General features: G+C 45.3%; 3 protein-coding genes across 4 annotated transcripts; 1 reads left to right on the top strand and 2 right to left on the bottom strand.

The window, feature by feature from the left end:
* The first annotated feature begins 4,177 nt into the window (after positions 1–4,177).
* On the top strand, positions 4,178–8,508 carry LOC123397175 (phenylalanine--tRNA ligase alpha subunit, cytoplasmic). Its single transcript, XM_045091824.1, has 18 exons — positions 4,178–4,471; positions 4,576–4,698; positions 4,786–4,884; positions 5,185–5,241; positions 5,406–5,461; positions 5,574–5,666; positions 5,959–6,049; positions 6,143–6,180; positions 6,266–6,304; positions 6,536–6,612; positions 6,685–6,769; positions 6,835–6,934; positions 7,100–7,196; positions 7,319–7,390; positions 7,663–7,729; positions 7,809–7,934; positions 8,172–8,226; positions 8,293–8,508. The coding sequence occupies exons 1-18, from the start codon at positions 4,301–4,303 to the stop codon at positions 8,350–8,352; spliced, it is 1,506 nt and encodes a 501-aa protein (XP_044947759.1). The 5' UTR covers positions 4,178–4,300; the 3' UTR covers positions 8,353–8,508.
* Positions 8,509–9,217: 709 nt separating this feature from the next.
* On the bottom strand, positions 9,218–12,478 carry LOC123397176 (cytoplasmic tRNA 2-thiolation protein 1). 2 transcript variants are annotated; one of them, XM_045091826.1, is made up of 10 exons: positions 12,163–12,478; positions 11,916–12,030; positions 11,338–11,480; positions 11,057–11,176; positions 10,868–10,980; positions 10,685–10,777; positions 10,538–10,578; positions 10,185–10,251; positions 9,918–10,029; positions 9,218–9,699 (listed from the first exon to the last, which is right to left on the bottom strand). In XM_045091826.1, the coding sequence occupies exons 1-10, from the start codon at positions 12,259–12,261 to the stop codon at positions 9,601–9,603; spliced, it is 1,002 nt and encodes a 333-aa protein (XP_044947761.1). In that variant the 5' UTR covers positions 12,262–12,478; the 3' UTR covers positions 9,218–9,600. The 2 variants fall into 2 exon arrangements, with proteins under 2 accessions (XP_044947761.1, XP_044947760.1); XM_045091825.1 differs by having other exon boundaries at positions 9,218–9,677; positions 12,163–12,468.
* Positions 12,479–18,098: 5,620 nt separating this feature from the next.
* On the bottom strand, positions 18,099–20,502 carry LOC123395353 (trimethyltridecatetraene synthase-like). The gene is made up of 2 exons (XM_045090346.1): positions 19,458–20,502; positions 18,099–18,922 (listed from the first exon to the last, which is right to left on the bottom strand). The coding sequence occupies exons 1-2, from the start codon at positions 20,382–20,384 to the stop codon at positions 18,299–18,301; spliced, it is 1,551 nt and encodes a 516-aa protein (XP_044946281.1). The 5' UTR covers positions 20,385–20,502; the 3' UTR covers positions 18,099–18,298.
* Between the last annotated feature and the right edge of the window lie 3,313 nt (positions 20,503–23,815).

Below are 23,815 nucleotides of genomic sequence, written 5' to 3'. Positions count from 1 at the left end.
TTTTGATGGTTGCTTGCGTTGTGGGGCCTAGTGTTTCACTTCTAATAAATCTCTCCCTCTAAATAAATCCAGCCATCCCCTTGATTTCGACGATGGGCCCCTAATTGCACGTTGGTTCAAGGTTAATGGGGAGTGTACCGAGGTGTTATTTTCCAAGAGAGGTCTTTGCCCATGTGATCCCTTATCGCCTTACCTATTTTTAATATGTGATGAAGGCTTGTCTTCCATGTTAAACAAGGCCAAGGTGGATAGAGATCTAAAAGGAATCTGTATCTGCAATGCAGCCCCGAGTTTCAACAACCTATTGTTTGCGGATGATGCACTCGTACTAATTAAAGCTTCGCGCCAAAGTGTCAGACATCTGCAAAATATCCTACAACTATATGAGGTTTGCTCATGGCAGATTGTTAACTATGACAAATCATCGGTGATGTTTAGCAAAATCACAAGTATGGAGTGCAAAAGAGGGGTGCTGAATGAGCTGCACATCAAAACCGAAGCTAGATCTGAGAGGTATTTGAGTTTGCTTGTGTACATAGGCCAAGCGAGAGAGAAGACCTTTGAGTATTTAAAGGACATGATATGGCAAAGGATACAAAGATGGGTGGAAAGGCTCTTATCCAGAATGGGTAAATATGTCCTCATCAAGGCGTGTGCTCAAGCCATTCCAACTTTTGCTATGTCGTGTTTCGACCTCACTAAAACCTTATGTGAGAAAATGGGTGCTATGATTTGCCGTTTCTGGTGGGCAAAGCAAGATAAGCAAAATACCATGCATCTGCTTAGTTGGGAGCTGTTAACCAAGCCAAAGAAGGAGGGGGGTTTGGGTTATAGAGACCTGTACGGATTTAATATGGCCATGCTAGCGCGCCAGGCATGGAGGATCTTGACAACACCTGAGTCGCTTTGTGCTAGAGTCTTGAAAGCCCGGTACTTTCCGAACAACTCGGTCCTAGAAGCACAACCAACTAGAGGCATATCTTATACGTGGAGGAGTATTTTAAAGGGGGTGCAACTGCTGAAGGACGGCGTAATTCACATAATTGGAGATGGTACGGAGGTGAGGATTGGAACGATCCATGACTAAACAGAGAGGGAACCAGGACACCCATAACAAGAAGGGGGAAAAGTCCATTTTAAACCCTGAATTCGTAGAGACCCGCCGAAACGAACCCTAAAGTCGAAATCCCGGTCGATTGCACCCTGAACTATGCAATCCCGGTCTAAATTGAACCCTGACGTAGTTTGGCAAACAAGGATTGCCAAAAGATGATCGGGATTGATGCCATTTGTACTATTTCTCGTTGGGCCAGCCCACTTTCATTTTTTCCTTCTTTAAAACGTGCAGTTTTTTTCTTGTTTAAAATTGCAAAAAGAAAACACCCGCGGCGACCTGAACCTGAAACCTGGCCGACATAAGCAACGGTAAGTACGTACACGCGCCACTGTACGTACGAATTAAAAAAATAATTGAAAAAATCACGCCTTCAATAAGAAAATGGACAAAAGAAATAAGAAAATAAACAAATTAAAAAAATCACGCCTTAGAAAAATGAATTGAAAAAAATCTTGCCTTGAAAAAGCGAATTGAACAAAACTTCACGCCTTTAAAAAACGATTTGAAAAAGTTCACACCTTACATGTACTTAAATTCTTTTAATATATTGTATACATTTTTTTAATGTTCCAGACATTATTTTGAAATATGTGAACATTTCTCAAATGCAACGTACATTTTTTTTCTTGTTACTGTTTATTTTCTCTTATATTATAAATGTTTTATTGCGTGTTGCCAAATTATTTCGAAATTAAAAATCACGGATTTTCGAAAACATGTGAAGTCCGCTGGTTATTTTATATGTAGGAAGCACCTCAAATAAAAATGAAAAAATATTCTTTATACAATACGATCAAATGCGGCGTATTGTGCAGCGCGTGCACAAGCTATCAAGGCTAAAATCGATCCAGTTGCTTGTTGTATTTGCACGCATCAGCTTATCTGAATGAATTAGCTTTGCTCGTATGTCGTGTGTTCAGATGGAACCAAGTTTACTTACATGCAGTCCCGTACAGCTGAAAAGTACTCGACCAAGTCACTGCGTACAGGACCTGTGCCCAACAATGCACTTTTTCTAAAAAAATGAACGAAATAAAACTGAAGTGAGCCGGTTCAGCGGGGAAAGGATGTGTGCCCTTTGAAGAAAACAAAAATAAAAATAAAAAGGGCCGGCCCACCAGACGAACCCCGCTTGACACAGTGTCAGGGTTCGATTTAGACCAGGATTGCATAGTTCAGGGTGCAATCGACCGGGATTTTGAATTTGGGGTTCATTTCGTTCGACCAATACAAGTTCAAGGTTTAAATTAGACTTTTTCCTAAAAAGGGGATATGTTTGTTAACAAGGGTATGCGAGCTCATTGACCCAGAGACATGAGGCTGTGATGAATCCCTAGTTAGAAGCATCTTTGTTGAGGAGGACGTTAGGGGTGATCCTAACTACTCCAATAAATGATGAATACAAGGATTTTCACGCGTGATTTTATGATAGCAAGGGAAAATTCTCAATGAAGTTTGCATACAAGTTATATGTTAGGGGAAGGGATGCAACCCTACCTTCCTCATCAGGAACAAGTGAAGATGAATTTCCCTGGAGGCGGATTTGGGAAGCTCCATGTCAGCCAAAAATCCAGCAATTCCACTGGATACTAGCACATAACAGCTTGCCACTAAAACTTACGCTAAAAAGGAGAGGGATCGATTGTCAGATCACCTGTGTCTGCTGTAGGCGACTGGATGAGGACGGTGCACACCTCTGTGAAATGCAAACAAGCTAAGAAGCTCCCGTGTTGCCTTCAAATGGAAGGGTTGTGTGAACGACTGGTTACTTGCAGGAATGCCAAGGATTTCATGCTCGCAATCATTGCTTTTCTTGAGGAGCACCGTGTGCTGGTCATATGCATGCTATGGCGTTGGTGGGATTACAGGAACAAAATTAACAAGGGAGAGAGGATGAGGCCTATGGAGGAGCTCGAATCAAACATTAGACACTGAGCCATGGAGTCACTACAGCTATGGGGTGTTGAAAAAGGCGCGCAGACTGTGCAAAGACAACTGCAATGGGTGAGGCCAGTGGGTGATACTCTAAAGATCAACGTCGACACAACATTCAGGGCAGCAGAAATACAGGCGGTTGGGGCTTCGCTGTCCGAGACGCTCAGGGAGACGTCCGGGGATCGGGCGCCGATAGGTGCTAGAATATGGGAAGCACAATCCAGACAGAAGCGACGGTGTGCCTCGAGGCTATGCATGTTGCTGCAACCTGTGGCATGATGAACATTCAGTTGGAGTCAGACTACCCGATTATGATCAGCGCACTCCAGACTATTGAGTTCGATCTAACACCGGAAGAAACTCTATTCAAAGAGATCAGAATGTTTGCTCGTTAAAATTTTATCTCGCGTTGCTTTTCTTTTGCCCCTCGGGGGTGTAATAAGCTATCATATTCATTAGCTGCCTTGGGGTCTAAACATCAAGCTGCTAGACAGCTATGGGCCGAGGCTTTACCTGACGATGTAGACATTATGAAGGCCAACCGTAGTGATGTGCCTGTGTGATGTATGGGATCGATGTGTTCCATTCAAAAAAAAAGGATTGATGGAGGAAGACTTTTGGGATCAAGAACACGGTTGGTTCACCCAAAGAAATCACCACGGTGCCCTATCCCGTTTGGAATTTATGAAAGGAGCGCAACCGACACACTTTCGAGGGAAAGAGATGTTTGCCCGAAACTTTAGTGACCATGGACAGGGAGGAGATTCCTCTTTTTTGGGAGGCAAACGACTAATGTTTTCACTTTTATTTTACTTATTTCTTCATATTTTTTATTTGATTCAAGCTTTGTGACCCTTTTCCTTAGTCAGCCTTCGGCTTTGAAGATGATCTCTATGATACCGTGGGACCTTGGTCCTTTTCCCTTTGCTTAATGAATTGGCAAAACACGTGCCATTGGTGGTTAGAATGTGAGGAAGAATGATAGAGAAAACAAGTTAATCAGAAATGGGGGACTTTTTTGCACAGACTCGTAACAACTCCATAGGATCTGAACCATTCATTCCCCATCAAACGGCTCATGTTTCATTTCTCTATTCTTTTGCAACTGATGAAACTCAGATTTTACTCTAGTCGCTGCCGACCAAACCCAACCAAACCCCAGCCCCGTGTTCCCCGTCTCTCCTCGCAGAACTTCCTCGCCGCCGCCGCCGCCGCCGCCGACGCCGCCGACGCCGACCTTTGCCGAGGATGGCGGCGAAGCAGCCGTTGGCGGACGTGGAGGACGGGCTCCTCGCCCACCTCAACGCGAACGCCGAGATCCCCGACTCCCGCTCCTTCGCCTCCTCCCTCGGCGTCCCGCACAAGGACGTCGAGGACGTCATCAAGAGGCTCTCCGCCTTCCGCATCGTTGAGAGTGCGGTACGATACCCTCCGGCCTCTCTCCCCCTCCCCAATCACCCGAGTCTCGCTTCGTCCCTGCCCCGAGTTCCCCCAAGACCAAGACCTAACGAGCTTTGCTGCAGGACATCACCAAGGAGACGTGGATGCTCACCGATGAGGCCAAGGGGTATGCCGCGAGGGGCTCCCCCGAGGTGCAGCTCGTCGCGGCCATCCCGCCCGAGGGTGCCTCCAAGGGCGTGCTCAGGGTGATTTCCCTCTCTCTATGTGGTGCTCGATTGGAGTGAATGGTTTCAGTTCCGGGGATCTCTGATGCTCAGAGTGGTGCGTTGCAGGAGACATTGGGGGACGTGTTCGATATTGGAATGAAGGCTGCAGCCAAGAACAAGTGGATTGGATTTGAGAAGGGAAACAAAGACCTCGTACTGAGAAAGGTATAGAGCTGAGCTCGTTCCATTTCTTCTCTTCGATGTTGCCGGATAGATAAATGACTCAGTTCAGTATGTATTTGTATTGGAAACTTGCCTGCCGTATCTGCTGTTCTTCCGGGCAATGTTCCCAATTTGCCAATTTCTGGGTTGTAGATGTAGAATACATTGCCTCGTCATAGTTCAACTCTTTCAATGTGCGATAGTTACATCTGTGTTCACTGACGGTCTCTCGGTGTGCTTTTATCTGTCTCGAGCTTTGTATCTGTAGGCATGCCATTGTATAATTCTGTTTGATTAATTCAGGTTGAGGATACCAAGGATGAGTTGCAAGAGCAGCTTAAAAGACTGGAGAATGGGGAGGTTGGTGTTGCTTGTTGCTTGTTGTTCCTCCCATATTTTGCATTTCCACTTGAACCGTTTACTGGATTGTGTCATGGCACGGCACAAATAGTTGTTAGGTACAATAGTTGGTATCAAATAGTTCTTTGCCCCTTCTTCAGAAAAAAAATTGCTTTTTCATGTAGGTTATTGCTGATGAAGTAATAAATGATTTGAAGAGAAGAAAGCTTGTAACAAAAGAGTAAGTACCTGTTTTGAAGAGATATATTTTACAGTGTCAATAAGTGCCAGCCAAATGCAGTATCAAGTAGTCAGTTATCCCTAATTTTTACATCTTCTTCACTGTTTTTCAGAAAATCTATTTGGTATTCACTGAAGAAGGGACCTGAATTTGTTGTAAAGAGAAAAACATTGGCTACTGATGTGACACGAGAACATCTCAAGAGGTAATTTGATGTCACTTCTCTCAAGCTAATTTCCAGAATTGAGCAGGAGATCTCTGCTTGTTGACTATAAACTATAATGTACTATGAGCAATTGAACACTACATAGAAGACTCCTTCATGCCTTTCTATTCCAAATAGCCCAGCTGTACTTATCCTACCTTCCAAAGACCACACTAAACTTATTGTCACATTAAAGTCGACTTTTAAAATCTATTGTGTGTGTACCTATTAATGCACGCAGTAACAGACTTATGATATATTTTCCTTTTAAATGTTTTTTTCTTTCCTAAAGTGGCGACTGGAAGGACCTGGAATTTAAAGATTATAACTATGGAGCTCAAGGACAACCTATTGCGATAGGATATAGTCAACCGTTGTTAGAGGTACTTCAAATCTTTAAGGTGTTCCATTTTTTCATACAGCTTTATCTGATAAACCAGATAACTCAGAACTGTTATTTGGTGGATTTTCTTCAGGTCCGTGAGGCAATCCAGAACATTTTTCTCGAGATGGGGTAAATTAAAATATTTTGGTCATGATATTTGTGGTTTCAAGGCAACATTCAAAAAATGGATTAATTCATTTGATTGATGTAACAGGTTCACTGAGATGCCAACGAACATGTTTGTAGAGAGCAGGTAACATACAAAATATGACAAGATATTTCTTTCTCTTTCTCATACCTGTTTGTAGTCAATTTCTTGTACTGGTAGATCTTCTCTACAAACTTGAACTTATTTTAGGATTTAGGATTGACAACACCATATGAGTATATGACAAGACAATGTAGTTATGAGCATATCACTGTTTCCTAGATAAAAATATACATATATTTATGACATTATGTATCGTTGCCTTTCCTTTGGTAGCTTCTGGAATTTCGATGCACTGTTCCAGCCGCAACAGCATCCTGCTCGTGATTCGCATGATACCTTTTTCCTCAAAGGTAAAGGTTATGTTACTGTTATTGAGCCAACAGTTGGATTTAAACATATTTAACCAATCGACTTTTTTGCAGCCCCTGCTACAACAACACAATTACCCGTTGACTATCTTGAGAAAGTAAAGCAAGTACATCAGTCTGGTGGTTATGGCTCCAAAGGGTATGTTCTGGTGTCTTTGCTGCAGTTTAGCCAGAGAATTTATAATTTGAGGTTGCTGTCTGCAGATATGGTTACGACTGGAAGCGAGATGAATCAGAGAAAAACCTGCTTCGTACTCACACAACTGCAGTTTCAGCAAGGATGCTATATAAGCTAGCACAGGAGGTATAGCAACTAAGTGATGCTTATTTTATGTCTTTGTAATTCCATTGTAACTTATATTGTCTTAGTTTGTCTAAATTAATGGAGGTGATATCAATTTGTTTTGGCTGTTCTGTTGAACTATTCATGAGATTTGTTTTCTTTGATAAACCACCATGGGTTGTTCAGAAACCTTTTGCTCCTAAGAGATACTATTCTATTGATCGTGTTTTCCGGAATGAAGCTGTGGATCGAACTCATCTTGCAGAATTCCACCAGATAGAAGGTAACCGTTGTCTTGTTTCTTGCCTATGTGGTGTTAAATTGATCGATATTTGGTCCGTATGTTGAATGTCACACACATAACCCTTTTAGCAAGGTAGCTACTTACATTGCTTCTGATTTCAGGTCTTATTTGTGATTATGGTTTGACGCTTGGTGATCTGATAGGTGTATTGGAGGATTTCTTCTCCAGACTAGGTGCTAAGCCAAAGCCATCAGCTTTGTTATACTAGTATTTATGGATCTTGCTGTTAAATTTGTAAAAACTGTACTGCCATAGTGCCATATGCTGTTATTCAGTTATTCCAGGAATATTGGTGCTGCATGCCCATCTGCATAATGCGTATTAGAGATTTAATAATGTCATATCTGCCATAGTGCCATATGTCTTTATTATTCTTGTCTTGTATATCTGCTATCTCCAGTACATAGAGATTTAATAATGCCACCTCTCCTTTTCCGGCTCTTAGGCATGTCAAAGCTGCGTTTCAAACCTGCCTACAACCCGTACACTGAACCAAGCATGGAAATTTTCAGGTCAGAACAAGTTTGATTGCTACTGTTTTCATGATTATTGTGATCCTACGAATCATTATTATGTTTATTAATTTTTCAGCTACCACGATGGTCTGAAGAAATGGGTGGAAATAGGCAACTCAGGCATGTTCAGGCCTGAAATGTTACTTCCCATGGGACTGCCAGAGGGTGTTAATGTTATCGCATGGGGTCTTTCACTTGAAAGGTAAAACTGGCATAGCTTCCATATGAATGATTCATTTATGTGCATCTATATGTTGAATTGAAGTCCTTTTTTCTCAAAACAGTCGCAATCCTTATTTTTCAACTGATATCTCGAATAGAAGTGCGAGGAAAACCAAACGAGAGCAGATACCGATTTAACCATATGTTTGCTTTATCCATGAGACTGCAAAGAAATCTGTACTGACCACATACATTTTGCTACTGAATGTGAATGCAGGCCAACAATGATTATGTATGAGATTGACAACATACGGGATCTCTTTGGGCCAAAGGTATTGTGCTAATTAACTTTGTCTTGTACCACGAGCCTGTGCTAATATCAATCATGATGTTTACAGGTCGACTTCAATGTGATCAAGAACAGTCCGATCTGCCGCTTGGGGCTGAAGCGAGCTTGATACAACTTCATCTGGATGCCTGGATGCGAATGATGTTTCTTTGTGGTTCTACAACCTTTGAAAACCAGTACTTGTGCATTTAACGGAGGGAGTGCGGAAATACACACATGTTGTAGCTCTGAATTGCAATTTTGAGGTGTTCATGTTCGATACTGATGTCTTCCGTTTCTATGCACTCTTGTGTATCTTGTGAATGGTTCACACGGCCCTCTACGGTCTACGCAAACACATATCCTACCCACGGTTCCCACGGTTGGAAAAGACAAGAAATCAAAGGGAGGGCTTCAAGCACAATTTTCCTCTTATTTATCTCTCATGTCATTTTGAAGCCCGTCCTGTCAATTTCCAACCACGGCCAACTGTCTAGACTATTATACAACGTCATAGCGAACTCAACAGACAAATAACGACTAATTCGATGGCCATTCAGGCCGCAAGTTGGAGCGGGCTCTCCAAGGCAGTTTTGCTCTAATCTCAAGCACAAATGCACCTCATGAGCAGTACATTCCAAAAAAAAGTAACAAAATTTAAAAAAATCTGAGAAATTCCATGGATGAACATCAACAAGTTTTCCACCATCTTGCAAAACTTGGCCATGAAAAGACATCTGTAGAGGTGTGTAAAAAAAACAAAAATGAGTACTCCAAAACGTCTTTTTGAGCCTCATTTTTTTTACAGGCCTCCATGGATGTCTTTTGAAGGTGAAATTTTGCAGCATGTTAGAAAATTTATTGATGTTCATCCACAATTTTTTTTCATTTTGTTTACTACTCCCTCCCTTCCAAAATAAGTGTCGCTTATTTAGTACAGTATAAAATGACTTTTTACTACTAGTAATGTGGGTGTATTTGAGCTCCGGAGCAGATAAATAGTAATGGTACTATTTAGCATATCCTAGTGCAGTACAGAGTATAACTTGGCCTTCACCTCTTGTACATGCAAACACACACACAGACGACAACAGCTAGCAAGTTCAGCTAGTCCAATTTAACTGTTGATTGATCAAACTTTTATCATGATACAACACCAGCAGCAGCTACCAAAATTCAGATGCGCAGCCTGCACAGTTGCCCTAGCAACGATGATGCGGGCACATTGCCACAGTAGTCCCGCTTACACGCTGAGTGGCCATTCCAGCAGACTGATGTTCAGAAGTCCAAGTTGCCGTGTTTTCCTTGTAGACTCAACCTATTCCTCTCCGCTCGTTTGCCTTGCTGCTCGCCGCTACCATCGGCTCTAGCACCGACTTTAGCAGTTCTCCCTATGCCTAGTTTTGGCAAGCCTCGGTTCAGTCCGTCTAGCAGGACGCACGCTTTGCATAATTTCTACAGAAGCCAAGATTTTCATCTGATATTGAGTCCGTAAAAGGGTTGGATAAGTTCAAAGGTAGAAAGACCAGGGCAAATACTTGGAATGTCCAACATGTGAGCTCAAGAAAATACTTGTCATTTTATAATCAATTGATCAACTTATTTTTAACTGTACTAGCGAAAGTCATTTATGTGGTTATCTTGAGCCAAAAGACTCTAGAGGGGGCAAGCTTTCACGCTAGATGTGCACAATACCTGGCTAGAAATGTAACCGCAGCGCTCACATGTTCCTTGCTCTGGCATTCTTGTTGTTGTGGATATCCGGAAATTTTCGCCAGAGGTTATGATGTCCAGTATAGCTCTAGGCCTGCACCATTCATAAGATACTGATTCAAGTGACTGAAACAAGACAATGATACATAATGTGTTGAACAAGGAAAAGAAACAGAGCTAGTATACACTAACAGATGAAGAAATGAAATTGAAGAAATAATCCTACTTTTGGACATCAAAAGTCTTTACCTCATCCTTTCCAGATCTTTAATAAATTCACGAGCAAATCCACGGTATGCATTTGGTGAATAGATGCCTGAATTGTGATAGATAACCAATAAGCATATTTGATTTCAAAATAAGATGAGCTAAGTGTCAACAAAATTCTATAGGTACCCCTCCAAGTATGGAGGAAGAAAGCATAGCAGAACTATAATAATGTGTATGGCATTGACTATCAAATACAGTATTAGGCACTGATTGTTCGAAGCTTATATTTTAATTATATATTAACCGTCCCTGGTATCTTGAGATAATGGAACGGGGATCTACTGTTCAACTACAGAGAGAAAAAACTGCATAAGAAATGAAGCAGGAATTACATTCAGTTGAGAAGTAGTCCAGCTTTTTGAAATACGCATACGTGTCATACAGTCAAGGATCAAAATTATTATCAGCGCATGTTTTATGGACAAACCATATGTTAATAAAAAAATAACACTGATTAAAATGTTTCATGTAAAGGATATATAACAATCTCTTTTTCGTAGGTGTATTTGAAAGGCTTGCATCTTGGGATTGGTCCATCTTCACCAGTAGTTATGAAAGTGCATCGACTTAACCTATAAGATGAAAGCGTAATGCCAGCACAAAAATTGTAAAAGAGAGCAACGATAAAAAACAGAATACTTTATTTATTAACCAACATTTACCTTGCAATATCACCACGTAAAATATTCAGCAAGACAGTCTCTGCAATGTCATCTGCATTATGCCCAGTTACAATCTTATCAACCTTCAAGAGAGCAGCACCTCGGTCTAGTGCCTAATAAGAATGGAATTATTCATAAATCAATGAGCACGCAATTGCATTACAGATAAAGCTAGGTAGTAGGAGGTACCTGGCGTCGAAAAACACCACAAAAAGTACAATTGTTTTTCAGGCCAATTGCTTTCACAATATCATCCATTGTCCAGTCATAGAGATCCTTATAGGAAACTATTTTCAGTGGTAGGCCATACTGCAGTAGGTGAATTGTACGGTTGAATTAGCAACACATGAATGTGCATTTAAATGGGTTACGTTTCATGAACTAGACGCCTGCCAAAATTAGAACAAAAGAAAACACAAAGAAGTAAAAAGTTGCAAGAGAATTATGTGTATCGGGTAAGGGGGAGAAACCTGTAGTTCATTCCTTTTAACAGTTTCTAGGGAGTCATCTCTATAGCCTGTGATTCCTTCATCAATAGATAAGAGGAACAAATCGAGACCATATTTATGACGTTTATTTAACTCTGATAACACATACGCAAGCACAGTTGAATCTGCATAACAGTAAAAATATTGTCATAAACAGCTACAGGATCAAGATAGATAAGCAAGCATTTACACAATAAGCTGAAGAGCATTTGCAGTCATATTTTTTCTAGGGGGGTATATCATATTTATGAAACAGCCAATATATGAACCGTTATCATCACCCATGACTACCTATATTTTTAACTTGAATAATTGATCATCTTGATTTAAAAATTTATCTCTGCTGCAACAGCGAGAAGGTTGAACAAACATTTTGATAACACACTCTAATACAAGGCTCTCAAGGAGTAAATGGAACCTTGAATATTGGACATGCAAGTGATCAACAGGAGCCGGTACTAAAGTGTTTATCATTCAGCGAGTAGAGAATATGAAACATATGCATTGCATAAAAACCATCTATTACGTTGTTATTTATACAACACAGGGTCTGCACATACCTTTTCCACCAGAAGCTCCAATTGCCACACGCTCACCGGCTTTAAACAAATTATTGTCAACAATAGTTTGATGAATCTCGTCCTCGAAGACAATATAGAAGCATTCCCTACATATCTGAAAGCAAATATCAGACACCACTTCCTGAAACTACAGTAATCGGGTCATATGAAGCTACAGCTAAACCATAGGCGCCCGGTTGCTGGAATCATGGAACTACCCCTAAAGAAGGAAGCCGGCGAGGCTCACCTGTTCTAGGGTTTTGGGCCGCTTGAGCGCGGCCTTCCGCTCGCCGCAGCGCTTGCAGAGGCGGCTCCCTGCCCTCGTCGGAGCGGCGGCCGACTGCATGGGCGCCTGGATGCGTCTTATCCCCGCGCGAGTCCGGTGGATGGTAAGGACTAGGGATACGACGAGGACACCTGCGGGGTAAAGCAGCCGTGCTTCGGCAGGAGGAGGAGCAGAGTCTGCTTTCCGGGACGCCGGCGAAGGGGTTTCGGCGGCGTCACGGCGCTGGGGGCGGACGAACAGGAGGAGGAGGAGGAGGCAGTTTGGTGGGTCAAGGTTGGCCCAGATTAGGCGGGCTAGTATTGGGCCGGGCTGGGAAGTGGCGCTGCTGGCTGCTACTTTTTGCTATAGCTGGCCAAACGGGCCGGCCCGGCACCGCACGGCACGGCCCGTGCTAAACGTGCCTGGCCTGGCATGGCCCGCCGAGGCACGTTTAGTAATCGGGCCGTGCCATGCCAGCCCGTGGGCTACGCCTCCAGGCCCAAGCACGGCCCGGTTACTAAACGGGTCGGTTGGCCCGATTAGCACGCTGGGCTGCATAATTTCAGCCTCATGGGCTTGTTTTTAGACCTATTGGACAATATATTATGTATATATATATTAAAAATATTTAAAAATATGTAAAAAAAATAAACGATCCGTGTCGTGTCGGCCCGCGTGCCCAGCCTCCAGACCCAGGCACGGTCCGAGGCGTGCCTCGTGCCTGGCACGACCCGTTTAAATCGTGTCGGGCCAGACCCGTGTCGTGCTGTCTTGGCGGGCTGGCGGGCCGGCCTATTTAGCCCGGCCCGTTTGGCCAGGTATGCTTTTTTGCTAGGCTAAAAGGAAGAAGGATTATAGGCTTTTGTCTAAAAAGAAGAAATATCATAGGACTAGGAAAATCATAAGAGGAGCATCAGCTGCTGTTTGCCTCGACACAGAGGGGAATTATTTGGGAAGTTCTTCCCTGCTGATTTAGGAACCGTTCGGTTTCTCTCCGCTCCCTCGACTCCGCTCCTGGAGCGGGACAAGGTATCACTCATTTTAATGGCGCGGTTCACACCCAGCTCCACACCTCCGGGAGTGGAGGGGAACCGAACGGGGCCTTATTGGATCAACGACGTAGCGACTTTGAAAGGCATAGCGTCCATGGAGGCGCTATCTCGGTAAAAGAGATGTCATGTGATGCATAGGATGTGCATTTTTCATTAAGTCTAGGTTAATATTATTTTGCTGGTGATATGTGAAGGACTGGTTTCTATCCTACTTCCTACGTAGTAATAGGAATCCATTCCTATAAACTAAAGGGCTTTAAAGGAACTTTTACTTTAAAAATTCTACCCTATATAATTCATACAAAATCCTTAAAACCAAAGGATGCCTTAACTGTTCAAAATATTACCTCCAATAGATCCCTAGGTCTTTTCTAGGGTTTTCCTTATCCTCTAGCGATGCCACCAGAGTTCAACATCTACTGCTCCGGTTCGCTGGATTGGCTTGCGAGGAAGGACCCATGGCCATCTCCGCATGTGACAACGACACTATTAGTTGGACTGCATGGCTAGACAAGAGACCGGAAGCCCGACGATGGCTAGTGCATCAAGTGGTGGCGATATATGTAATTTTTTAGTTCCAGAGAAGAATTTAGCGAACAAATTTGGAAACATAAACATGAGATTCAACCTGCATATCTCAGAAAATGGTGGCAGACACACGAATGTTAGGCCTACTAAGAAGGATGTTAAGGTGGGAAACGTAGGGTTTGAAAATTACGGCTCATCGAAGGAAAGGCACATGATTAGGTGTGGATGATGCGATTGAATACATTGTGGCTCCAAGTCAACTTGACAAACTCTCTACCAAGGCGCACTAGAATGGGATTAGCTTGTTAATTAGTTCAAGAAAAAGGGGTTTTCCCGCTTTGTATTACAGAGCAACCAGCCGAAACATCCATTGATAGGTGCTCAGGCGGAAGCAGCACAATCACGTCCAAAAGAAATAAAAAAAAGTAGAAAAGAAATAAATGCCGATACCGACGGATAGATAAAAAACGAGGAAGCCTCGCGACCGCTACGCCCACCAGGGATCTCCCACCAAGCTTCAAGACTCTGAAGCGTCGATACCAATCAACACCTTCAAGAAGGACTGCGACGATGACGACGCTGCTGCCAAGGGTTTCCTATGGTACGCGACGAGGCGCGAGGAAGGGTAGCCCCCGACACCCTCAAGGAAGGTTCGACGGCACCCAAAGGCGCCACCGCGTCGGCGTCGACCGGGCGGACAGGGATTTCCCCCGATCCCAGCCTGCACCTCGAGCGCTCCAGAGCCTGCCACCAAACCAACCTCCACCCTGCGCCAACACGGTCTTGAAGCCCCCACATCGTCTCACCACGACAACGCAAGGAGAGGCCTGCATAGCGACCAAAAGGAGCCGGGACTAGGAACAACAACACCATCGACATGCGGGAGGGCTCAACCTCCACTGTTAATGATGGTAGCCGACCAGACGCAATAGCAGGAGCATACGAGGCCCGACTGGGACCTCAAAGCCCGCAAAGCTCCCGCCATCACGCTGCAACAGGCACACCGTCGGCGTCGCCACCCCCATCCAAGCTGCTCCTCCTCCTCACCATGCAGAGGACATCGAAGCCGCATCGGGTGCCGACCCGCTAGGGCCCAGATGGGGCTCATAGGGCCCAGATCTGGGCCGGGGGCGCGCCACCGGCCACCCTACGCCACCACGCTGCACTGCCACCAAGGAGCAGCGCCACCACCTCACCCGCCACCGGGTCGTCGGACCGCTGCCAAGCCGAACTGCAGCGCCGCCGCCCCTACCTCGTGAAGGGGAAGCGCACGCGTGGGGAAAGGAGAGGGGAGCGGGGACGGGGCGCCGACCGAGTGCTGCCGGCGATGGGCGGCGACATGGTGGATGTGGGGGAGGAACCCTAGCAGGTGCCCGGGGGGGGGGGGGGGGGGCGTCGGAGAAGTATTTTCCTTGTTAATCAGTTCAAGTCTAAAGTTTTTCTAAAGACATATTTTCTGAAGGGATAAGGAGTTGAAAACATCAGTGAAGAGGGTTGCTTCACAAGCACTAAAACTGTAGGTAGATTTGTTCAATTGGCCTGTTGTACGGTTAATACACCACTAGAATAATAGACAAAGGACCGTTGACAAATAGATGCACCTTTTGAAGCGAGTCAAGGAAATTTTATTTCCTCCCATGAGGGCATAATCTAGGTCATCGGTCCAAGAGGAGAACCGATGGGTTGGTGATAAGCGGATCAATACGGTACCAAGTCGATCCAAGAAAAGCGTTGTTGTTCCAAGTCTTAATAATCCATGCTGACGCTTCATCTGATAGAATTTAGTAGAAATTAAAGAGATTAGGGGAAGGAAGGAGGGAGCCTTGAACGCTGAAGTTTAGACTGCTGCAAACAGCTGACAGATATGTCTGGAGAGATGGCCTAAAGTTTCTTACACATTGAAGCTCCCAAAGATGACAAGAGGAACACGAGCATCGCGGTTAACACCATGACTTATGAATGACGAGCGTAACAGAAGATGATGGAACACGCGCATAGAAATTGATGGTAGCGACCCAGAACGAAAATCTCCCGGTGTCCACATATAGACCATACACGATGGATATCAAACACTAGTATACATGAAAATGACACACCCCTCTTTTTGTATGGGAAAAATAACACAATACACAACTTAAAATATCTGAAGGTAAAAATTCTTAGTAAAATGAAGTGTTTGACTTGAAAAATTAGTTGATTATGCAAAGTTGAAGAATAAATCACAGAAACTTCAAGCAGTAAAAGAAATATGATCAGCGACAGCAAGATATTTCCGTTGTACTTCACCGATTCTTATGTATCGCAAGTGCTCAGCCAATTATATTATCTGTGTTTGTCGATGCAAGAACATAACGAATAAATAAAGCATATTGATTGAATATCAAAAAAGGACAATCAAATGCGAATCATAAGGAAACTTGTCAAGTCGCAGCAATCTGATTCTCAATTATAACATCATTAAATTCGATAACCCTAGACTTATAGTTTAGACAATAGTTAAAGAAAATTAAGATATATGAGCGTGCTTGAACGAAAATTATGACATTACAGAGAACCATAACTATTTACCTTGGATTATTTAGCGATCTACAGGGGTAGAGGACGAGGGCAGTAGCGGATGGCTGGCGGTGGCTGAACGGGCGAGGAAAGTAGCTGAAGGTTGACGGCGGCTAAGCGAGCGACGACGCGAAGAGGAGAGACAAGAAGGCAACAACCGAAAGGGCAGACGTTACACACGTACATACTTCCCCCGTTTCTAAATATAAGTTTTTTTAAAATTTTACTAAAGGACTACATATAAATATATATAGACTCTCTTTAGGGTGTAGATTCATTATTTTTGTTCCGTATGTAGTTTTTTAGTAAAATATATAAAAGACTTATATTTAGGAATGAAAAAAGTACAATACATAGTTCCGATCCAATCAATCGATAGCTAGCTAGCAAACACACTGACGGACGGCAGGATGAGCAGCTACTACTAGATGGGCCGACCAGCACCTAGGGCTTGCTCCAAGCATCGTCCGTCCGGTGTCCAGTTGTAAGTTTTACCGGTGTCCAAGCTCAAAAATTTGCCTATATATAACGTACCAGCAATTTCTACCCGGTGTCCTGTGACACCGGTTGTAACCACGTAGGTCCGCTGGTAGCACAGACGACATGCACCGGAGATTGACGGCGGTAGCATGAAGCTCATTGGTGCAACGGGGGATAGGATAAGGCTAGGAATCAAACTACGTACATATATATTTTCTTATACATAGTTGTTGGGTCTCTCACTTAGAGAGGCATTTTCGTACAAAAACGATTTGAGTATATGCATGTGGTTTCTCGGTTTTCTAAACCCATCTCTAACATATGAGTTTTCATAAAAATTTTTTCAAGAGATTTATTCAAGTCAATTTGTCCTATAGAACCACCAAGGGAGCCCTAATTAGTATCAGCTGAAATTTCCTTTGCTGTATTTTTTTAACACAGTACAGTGCAAACACTCATTTTTTTTGAAAATGAGGCTTAGCCTCGGCCTCTGCATCAATAGATGCATGCAGCCATATATTAAACCAAAACAAGTGTCGACAGAGTACAACTAAAAGTAACAAAGAGTAAAAATTAAAAATACAGGCGAGCTTCGCGCCAAAGCCAGAGATGACTAAAAGATGTAGATGTTCAAACACCTATCCTATTAATATGTCGCCATCCAAACCGGCTGAAGATATCCTGTGCTACCACCTTCCAACGGGCACACCCAGTAACCATATGCTCCCTGGCTGCCACAGGAGTGAGTAACGACCATGTGCGGATCAATGCGATAATTTTGAAGATAACCTGCAGAAAGTTAATATCACGTATTATGTTAAAAACCAAATCATTTCTGCAATTTCATAGAGCCCACAAAAAACTGAGCCCACAAACGCTCATACATACGCATATATATTCATCCCTATAAATGAATAGATATACATATCCTATCACTATGAGCATCTCCAAAAAACTGAGCGGACACATCATCTTGAGACTGACGAAGTCTTCACAAACGTTTTTGTAGTTGATGAAAATGTCTCTTCCACTGAATACATGTCGTTGAAAGGCTTAAATTAAATTCAGAAAAATACGAAGTAACTTGAACTCTTGCGGGCTGAAAATAGCACTATTCTTGTAATCATTCAATCACAAAACTAAGATTGACAGTAGTGCAGAAGGGGTCCAAGCAATCCTCATTAAGTCACTAGAATCTAACTCGTGCAAACCACAACCACCCAAATGCACAACCACTTGAAAATACCAACAACTTAGCAGCATTAACAAACTTTTAAAGAAAGCGAGGCTTTGACAGACACGTCCTCAAAGAGTAACATTCCCATTATTTCACTTGCTAAATTAGCAATTGACGACCATGTCTCACACTTTTCTTTATAAATCTCATTATTTTACTTGACCCTACGATGCATAATATATAATACTATAAAAATATAGAAAAAATACAACAACATAAGTAGCAATAATTACTCAACACATGAGGGCACACATGTATCAAATATTCAAGCCTCGGCGTAGAGGTGAGCCGGGAGTTTGGGCTCCACGACAGCCTCTAGTGGGAACTTGCGCGGTGTGGACAGTCCGAAGATCTCCTCCATGCTCAGCTCCACGCCATCAGGAAGCCTCCACGTGAACCCGTGCAGGAGGTTCGCGAGGCTTACCTGGATCACCTTCAACCCAAGACTATACCCGGGACACATTCTGCGTCCCGACCCAAACGGAAGCAACTCATAATTTTGCCCCTTGACATCAAGGCTGCTGTCGAGGAACCGCTCTGGCATGAACTCTTCCGGCTTTTCCCACAACTCCGGGTCGCGGCCAATAGACCACACCATGACTAGCACCCGTGTGCCGGCGGGGATGTCGTAGCCGTTGATGGACGTGTCCTCACGTGAAAGGCGGGGTACAAGCATCGGCGCAACTGGATGCAACCGCATGGTCTCTTTGACGATGGCATCCACATAGGGAAGGCTTGGCATGTCCTTTTCGGTGACCCATCGGCCTCGTCCCACCACGCGGTCCAACTCTTCCGTGGCTTTGGCAAGCACCTCTGGCTTCTTCAGGAGCTCCGAGAGGGCCCATTCCACTGTCACCGCGGAGCTCTCCGTACCGCCCGCGATGAGGTCCTACATGAGCACGATTCAAAGTGGTGTTGATTAGTGTGAAAAGTCGGAACTAATGAGTGATACTTCACATAGTTAATAAAATTAGTTGTGAGTCTTGTGACTAAGTAATTAAGTGCGTGCATCATCTACATGAATGACAATGTCACGACTGAATTTGAGGGTTCTGCCCAGTGGTCTGGAAAGTTCATTTCTCTAGTGTTTTTTGGTGGAACATATCTAGTTCTCTACACATGATGGGACGTGCCTATCAACAAGCCCATTATTTTGCCCAGACTTCAGATAATGGAATTATTGACCCCTCATAAAAGAAAAGATAATGGAATTATTGAAGACAAAGCAGAGAGTAGAACAGAAGATAGCAACAGGACATAATATGCTTGTTGCCCTTCCTGCTTAGAACGATGATACTTATTTTGTTTTTACTTGGACTAACTATACAATTGTCTGAAAGCATATTAATTGTCTGTTGTTGTTGGAGCAAGCAGGTGATAAACATAATTAATTCAGGTCAGGGAAGGAAATCAATAACACTCACCTGAGTGAAGGCCTTGACGCCCTCTCTGTTGAGCTTGACCTCAAGACCAGGATCGCTGGCGAACTGCAGCAGCACGTCAACCATGTCCTTGACCACGAAGCTTTCCCCCTCGCTGCGACGACGCTCGCTGTGCTCGTCGACGACGTGCTCCAGGAACCGGTCGAACTTCTTGCTCAGCTTCTTCATCCTCTTGATGTACCCCTGCAGGTCCATCCAGTCCAGCCACGGGATGGAGTCGCCGATGTTGAGCACGCCGTTGAGCAGGAACAGCTCGTCGATCATCCACTTGAACTCCTCGGGCGTCGTGATCACCGCCCCAGCCTCGTCCCTCACCTCCTTCTCCAGGTACTTCTTGCCCATCACCATGCGCGTGATCACGTTCAGGCTCACCGTGGACAGGTAGTCCTTGAGCACCACCACCCGGCCGGCACCGGCGCCGCCGCGATACAGGTCGCCGAGGAGGCCGAGCACCTCCTCCCTGCGGATGTACTCATACGACTCGAGCCGCTTGGCGCTGAAGAGCTCGGTGAGGCACATCTTGCGGGCCTGGCGCCAGTAGGCGCCGTAGGGGGACCAGGTGATGTCGCTGTAGTTGTAGGTGGTGTACCTCCCGGCGGCGGTCTTGGGGCGGTCGGTGAACACCACGTCGTGGGTCTTGAGGAAGAACTTGGCCATGTCGACGGAGGAGCCGACGACGACCGGGAAGGAGCCGAACTGGAGTTGCATGAGCGGGCCGTACTGCTTGGAGAGCGCGTGGATGGAGCGGTGCGGGAGCGTGCCGATGAGGTTGAGGTTGCCGATGATCGGCCACGGCTTGGGGCCCGGCGGGAGGTTGTACTGGCGGCGGCGGCGGCGGAGGGCAGCCTTGAGGAAGAGCACCGAGGCCAGCACGACGCCGAGGAAGGACGCCCACTGAGGAAGCTCCATTGGAATCGAGAGGCGGCAGTGGCTCTGTTGGTGATGGATGCAAGGGGCTTGCGTGAGTGATGTATTCAAGCTTGAGCTGGCTGTTGAGCTCGCTGTGGTGGTGCCTCAATCTGCGTTCGCGGTGCGCCTACTTATAAGATGGGGAGGTGGAATGGAAGGAGCCCGTGGTGCCAAGTTGAGGTTGAGGTCTGATGACTTGGTGGGAAAGTACGGAGGAATTGGAAAACTAGACGAGGACACTGATGCTGACGTCCAATTCGTGGGAAAAAACGTGCTGGCAGCTTACTGCTGCTCAACACGGGGTCTCTTCACTATAGGCGTTGTATACATCAACACGGGATGTTTTTTGATAGGGTGTGTTTAGTAGGACACATCTATATGTGACATATATAGTTATTGTACATCTAAAATATTAAATTAAGTATAATAAAATAAAAAAATAAAAAATAATATCCACACTAATCTTCACGTAAGATCAATGATATGGAACATAAATGTCTTTCCCCTTTTAGATGTGTTTTAGCAAAGGAAAATGTTTACAATCAACCAAGTGATCTTCCTGTAAACCTCCTTCCTCTCTCACCCCTCAATCCTGTCCAGCCTACCGTCGGGGCATCGCTGTAGCAAAGGGGAGACGAGGGCGGCGCTGCAAGCCAGGCCATGCCATCGACGCTGCTTAATGCTTCCCGCCTACCTGACGTCGGTGCACATCCATCACCCTTGCTCGTCGGCGCCGGTGCTGCAATGCAGCACTGGGAGGCTAGGCTGCTAGCCACCGGTGTTGCAACGCAGCACAAAGGCCAAAGTGCAGTCGGGCGCCGCTCGCCGCCGGTGATGGAGTGCAACACGCGGAGCTGCATTGAAGCGCTGCTCGCCGTCAACGGAGTTGAAACAGAGCACCGCCGGTGCTGCACTGAAGCGCCGCTCATCACCGACGGAGTTGCAACGAAACATCACCGGTGCTGCACCGAAGCGCCATCGGAGCTGCATTGAAGCCGCCAGAGGCGTCAGTTGTGCTGTGTTTGAAGCTTTGTTGTGGCGCTAGATGTTGCCATGGAGCAGCACCTCGGTGGCACCTGGTCTTGTGATGCAGTGGTTGCCGGTGTGTAGTGCCCCAGATGTAACCTTGCCATATTTGGAACCTAACTCATGTGGGTCCACCTTGTCATGCTATGAGAGAGCCCATGCTCATTATTTCATGTGATGTCACCTTATTATTTTTCTCTTCCTTTGCATGCATGCATTCCTTATCATGCCATGTGTTCTTGTTGTTGCATTGTGTTCTTGTGATTTCATGTGTAGCCTTGTGATGATGTTGCATGTGGTGTATAGCTTGTGTGGGGTGATGCTTGTGATAGTATTTGCTTAGGTTTCAAACCATCCTCCCTCCCTCTCTATTTCTCCTATGTCAAGATTCCCTTCTCCCTTCCCTCTTTTAAAAATGCCCATGGTTTAGCAGGTTTTGTGTTGGATATGGAGTGGTGTGTTTGCTATTTTTAAAACATGTTTTGAGGGGCATATAATTACAAAACAGACCAAGTTAATTCTGTTTTGTAAAATATTTACGTGCTCCTAAACTCTTGTTTCTATTTTTGTTAATTAGGTTTAGATTTTACATGTCCAATGCAAGTGCCATTTTTATTTTAGCACTTGTAGTTTATCTTGGGCTTTTCTTTTCTCCTTGCTATTTCTGTAAACAGGAATAAACTTAGGATGTATTTTTCTTCCTTATGTGGCGCCTAAGGTGGGCTCCCTCTCCCTGGCGGCCCATTCCCTCTCTCTCGCTCGCTGCAAACTTCTCTCCCTGGCCCGTATCCCTTCGCTGTAGCGGCCCAGACGAGGCGCATCTTCTTCTTCCCCGACGTCATGCATGTACGATCTATTGGCAGCCCCCCGATCAGCGTAAGCTTGATCCAGCGGTTCAAGCTCGTCCCCCGAGGCTCATATAACGCTCCTCTCCCTCCCCCAGGCAGCTAGGGTTCCTCCTCTCCCTCCTCTTCTGCCTCCCGCGCCGCCAGAGAGCTTGAGGTCGCTCCCAACGCCATGACCAGCTCCGGTTCGAGTTCGTCGCCGGCGTAGCTTCCACCTCGTCGCCTCCCCGCAGCTGCGCAAGCAAGAGGACCCAGGAGGGGTTCCATTTTTTGCGCGGAGCTGGAGCTTCTTCCTCGATGTCCCCGACGTGCACCTCCTTCCTCGGGTTCGGTCGGCATCCTCCTGCGTCGACCAGCACCGCCGCGTCTTCTTCCACGACGTCGGCGTTCTCTCCTCTCCTTCCCCCCTCGGTGAGCAGCCGCCGTCCCACAACTTCCCTCTCTAGCCAGGAGTAGCTCAAGCCGTCGCCGAGGTGCTGTGCACTGCTGCAACGGCAGCTAGCAGTGCAGTAGGCAGTAGTTGTGCTCGTCGTTAGATGCAACGGCAGGTGCCTTTAGAGGCGGGAAAGGATCCCCTTTGGATCCTACTCCAACCCCGTAGTGTGTGTGTGCATGTAGGTTTGCGTGGTGGTCGCCGCCGTCCGCCTCTGGTTCGGTCGCCCGCGAGATGTTCATAGCAGAGACGATAATCTTCAGAGATGCCCCCTCCTCTCTGTCAGTAGCAGCAGCGTAGCGTAGTGGTTGGCGACTTGGGGTTGTTCCCGCGAGGTGCTGGGATCGAATCCCAGGGGATACACCTCCCCCTTTTGTTCAATTTTTGCCTGACAGTAGTGTTACAGCAGCAGTGCATATTATCCTGCTGAATTAGCCTTCTCTGTCGAGCAGGGCCTCTCAGACCAGTGGTGTGCGACAGAGTTGCACACCAGAGGCACAGGGGTTCGACCCCCAGGGTGCCCTTTTATTTTATTTTTCTCCCTATTATTTATTTATTTTCCTTTTGCTCTTTTGCTTAGTTGATGGTTGTGCATTAAACTTAGATGGCAGAGGGCATTTTATTGGTTTTGTTTGCTGCTATAGTATGGCCATTTGAGGTGATGTGTGTATGTGTTCTTGTGAGAGAAATGTGCATGTGTGTGTGCACACACTTGATGCTTGCCAAATGTGCATGTGTGTGTGGTGCCTCCATTGTAGTTGTTGCAAGTGTAGGTGTTGTGTGTTCTTTTGCTTGTGTGTCCAGATAGGTGGCAAGATATGTGTATGTGTGTGAGAGTGTTGCACACACATGAGGTGTTGCTAGCATAAGTATGCAAGTGTGTGTTTTACTTGTGAGTTTACTTGTGTGCCTTGCTAGGCTAGAGCATGTGGGTGCTAGTCATCCTCATGATGGTGGCCTTGTGCAAGTTTGTGTGTGAGTGAAGGGGTTCCCTCCCTCACCACATATATCTTGTGTGTGTGAGCTTGTCCTAGAGTAAGTTGCAAGCTTAACATGTTTAGGTATGTGCTTTGGTCTAGAGCAAGATGTGCTTGTGGGTGATGTGGAGTAGATGTGTGGTGAGAAGC

Source organism: Hordeum vulgare, chromosome 5H (assembly GCF_904849725.1).
Source record: "Hordeum vulgare subsp. vulgare chromosome 5H, MorexV3_pseudomolecules_assembly, whole genome shotgun sequence".
NCBI lineage: Eukaryota > Viridiplantae > Streptophyta > Magnoliopsida > Poales > Poaceae > Hordeum > Hordeum vulgare.
Note: the sequence above shows the minus strand (reverse complement) of the source record. Positions and strands in the feature narration are given on the sequence as shown.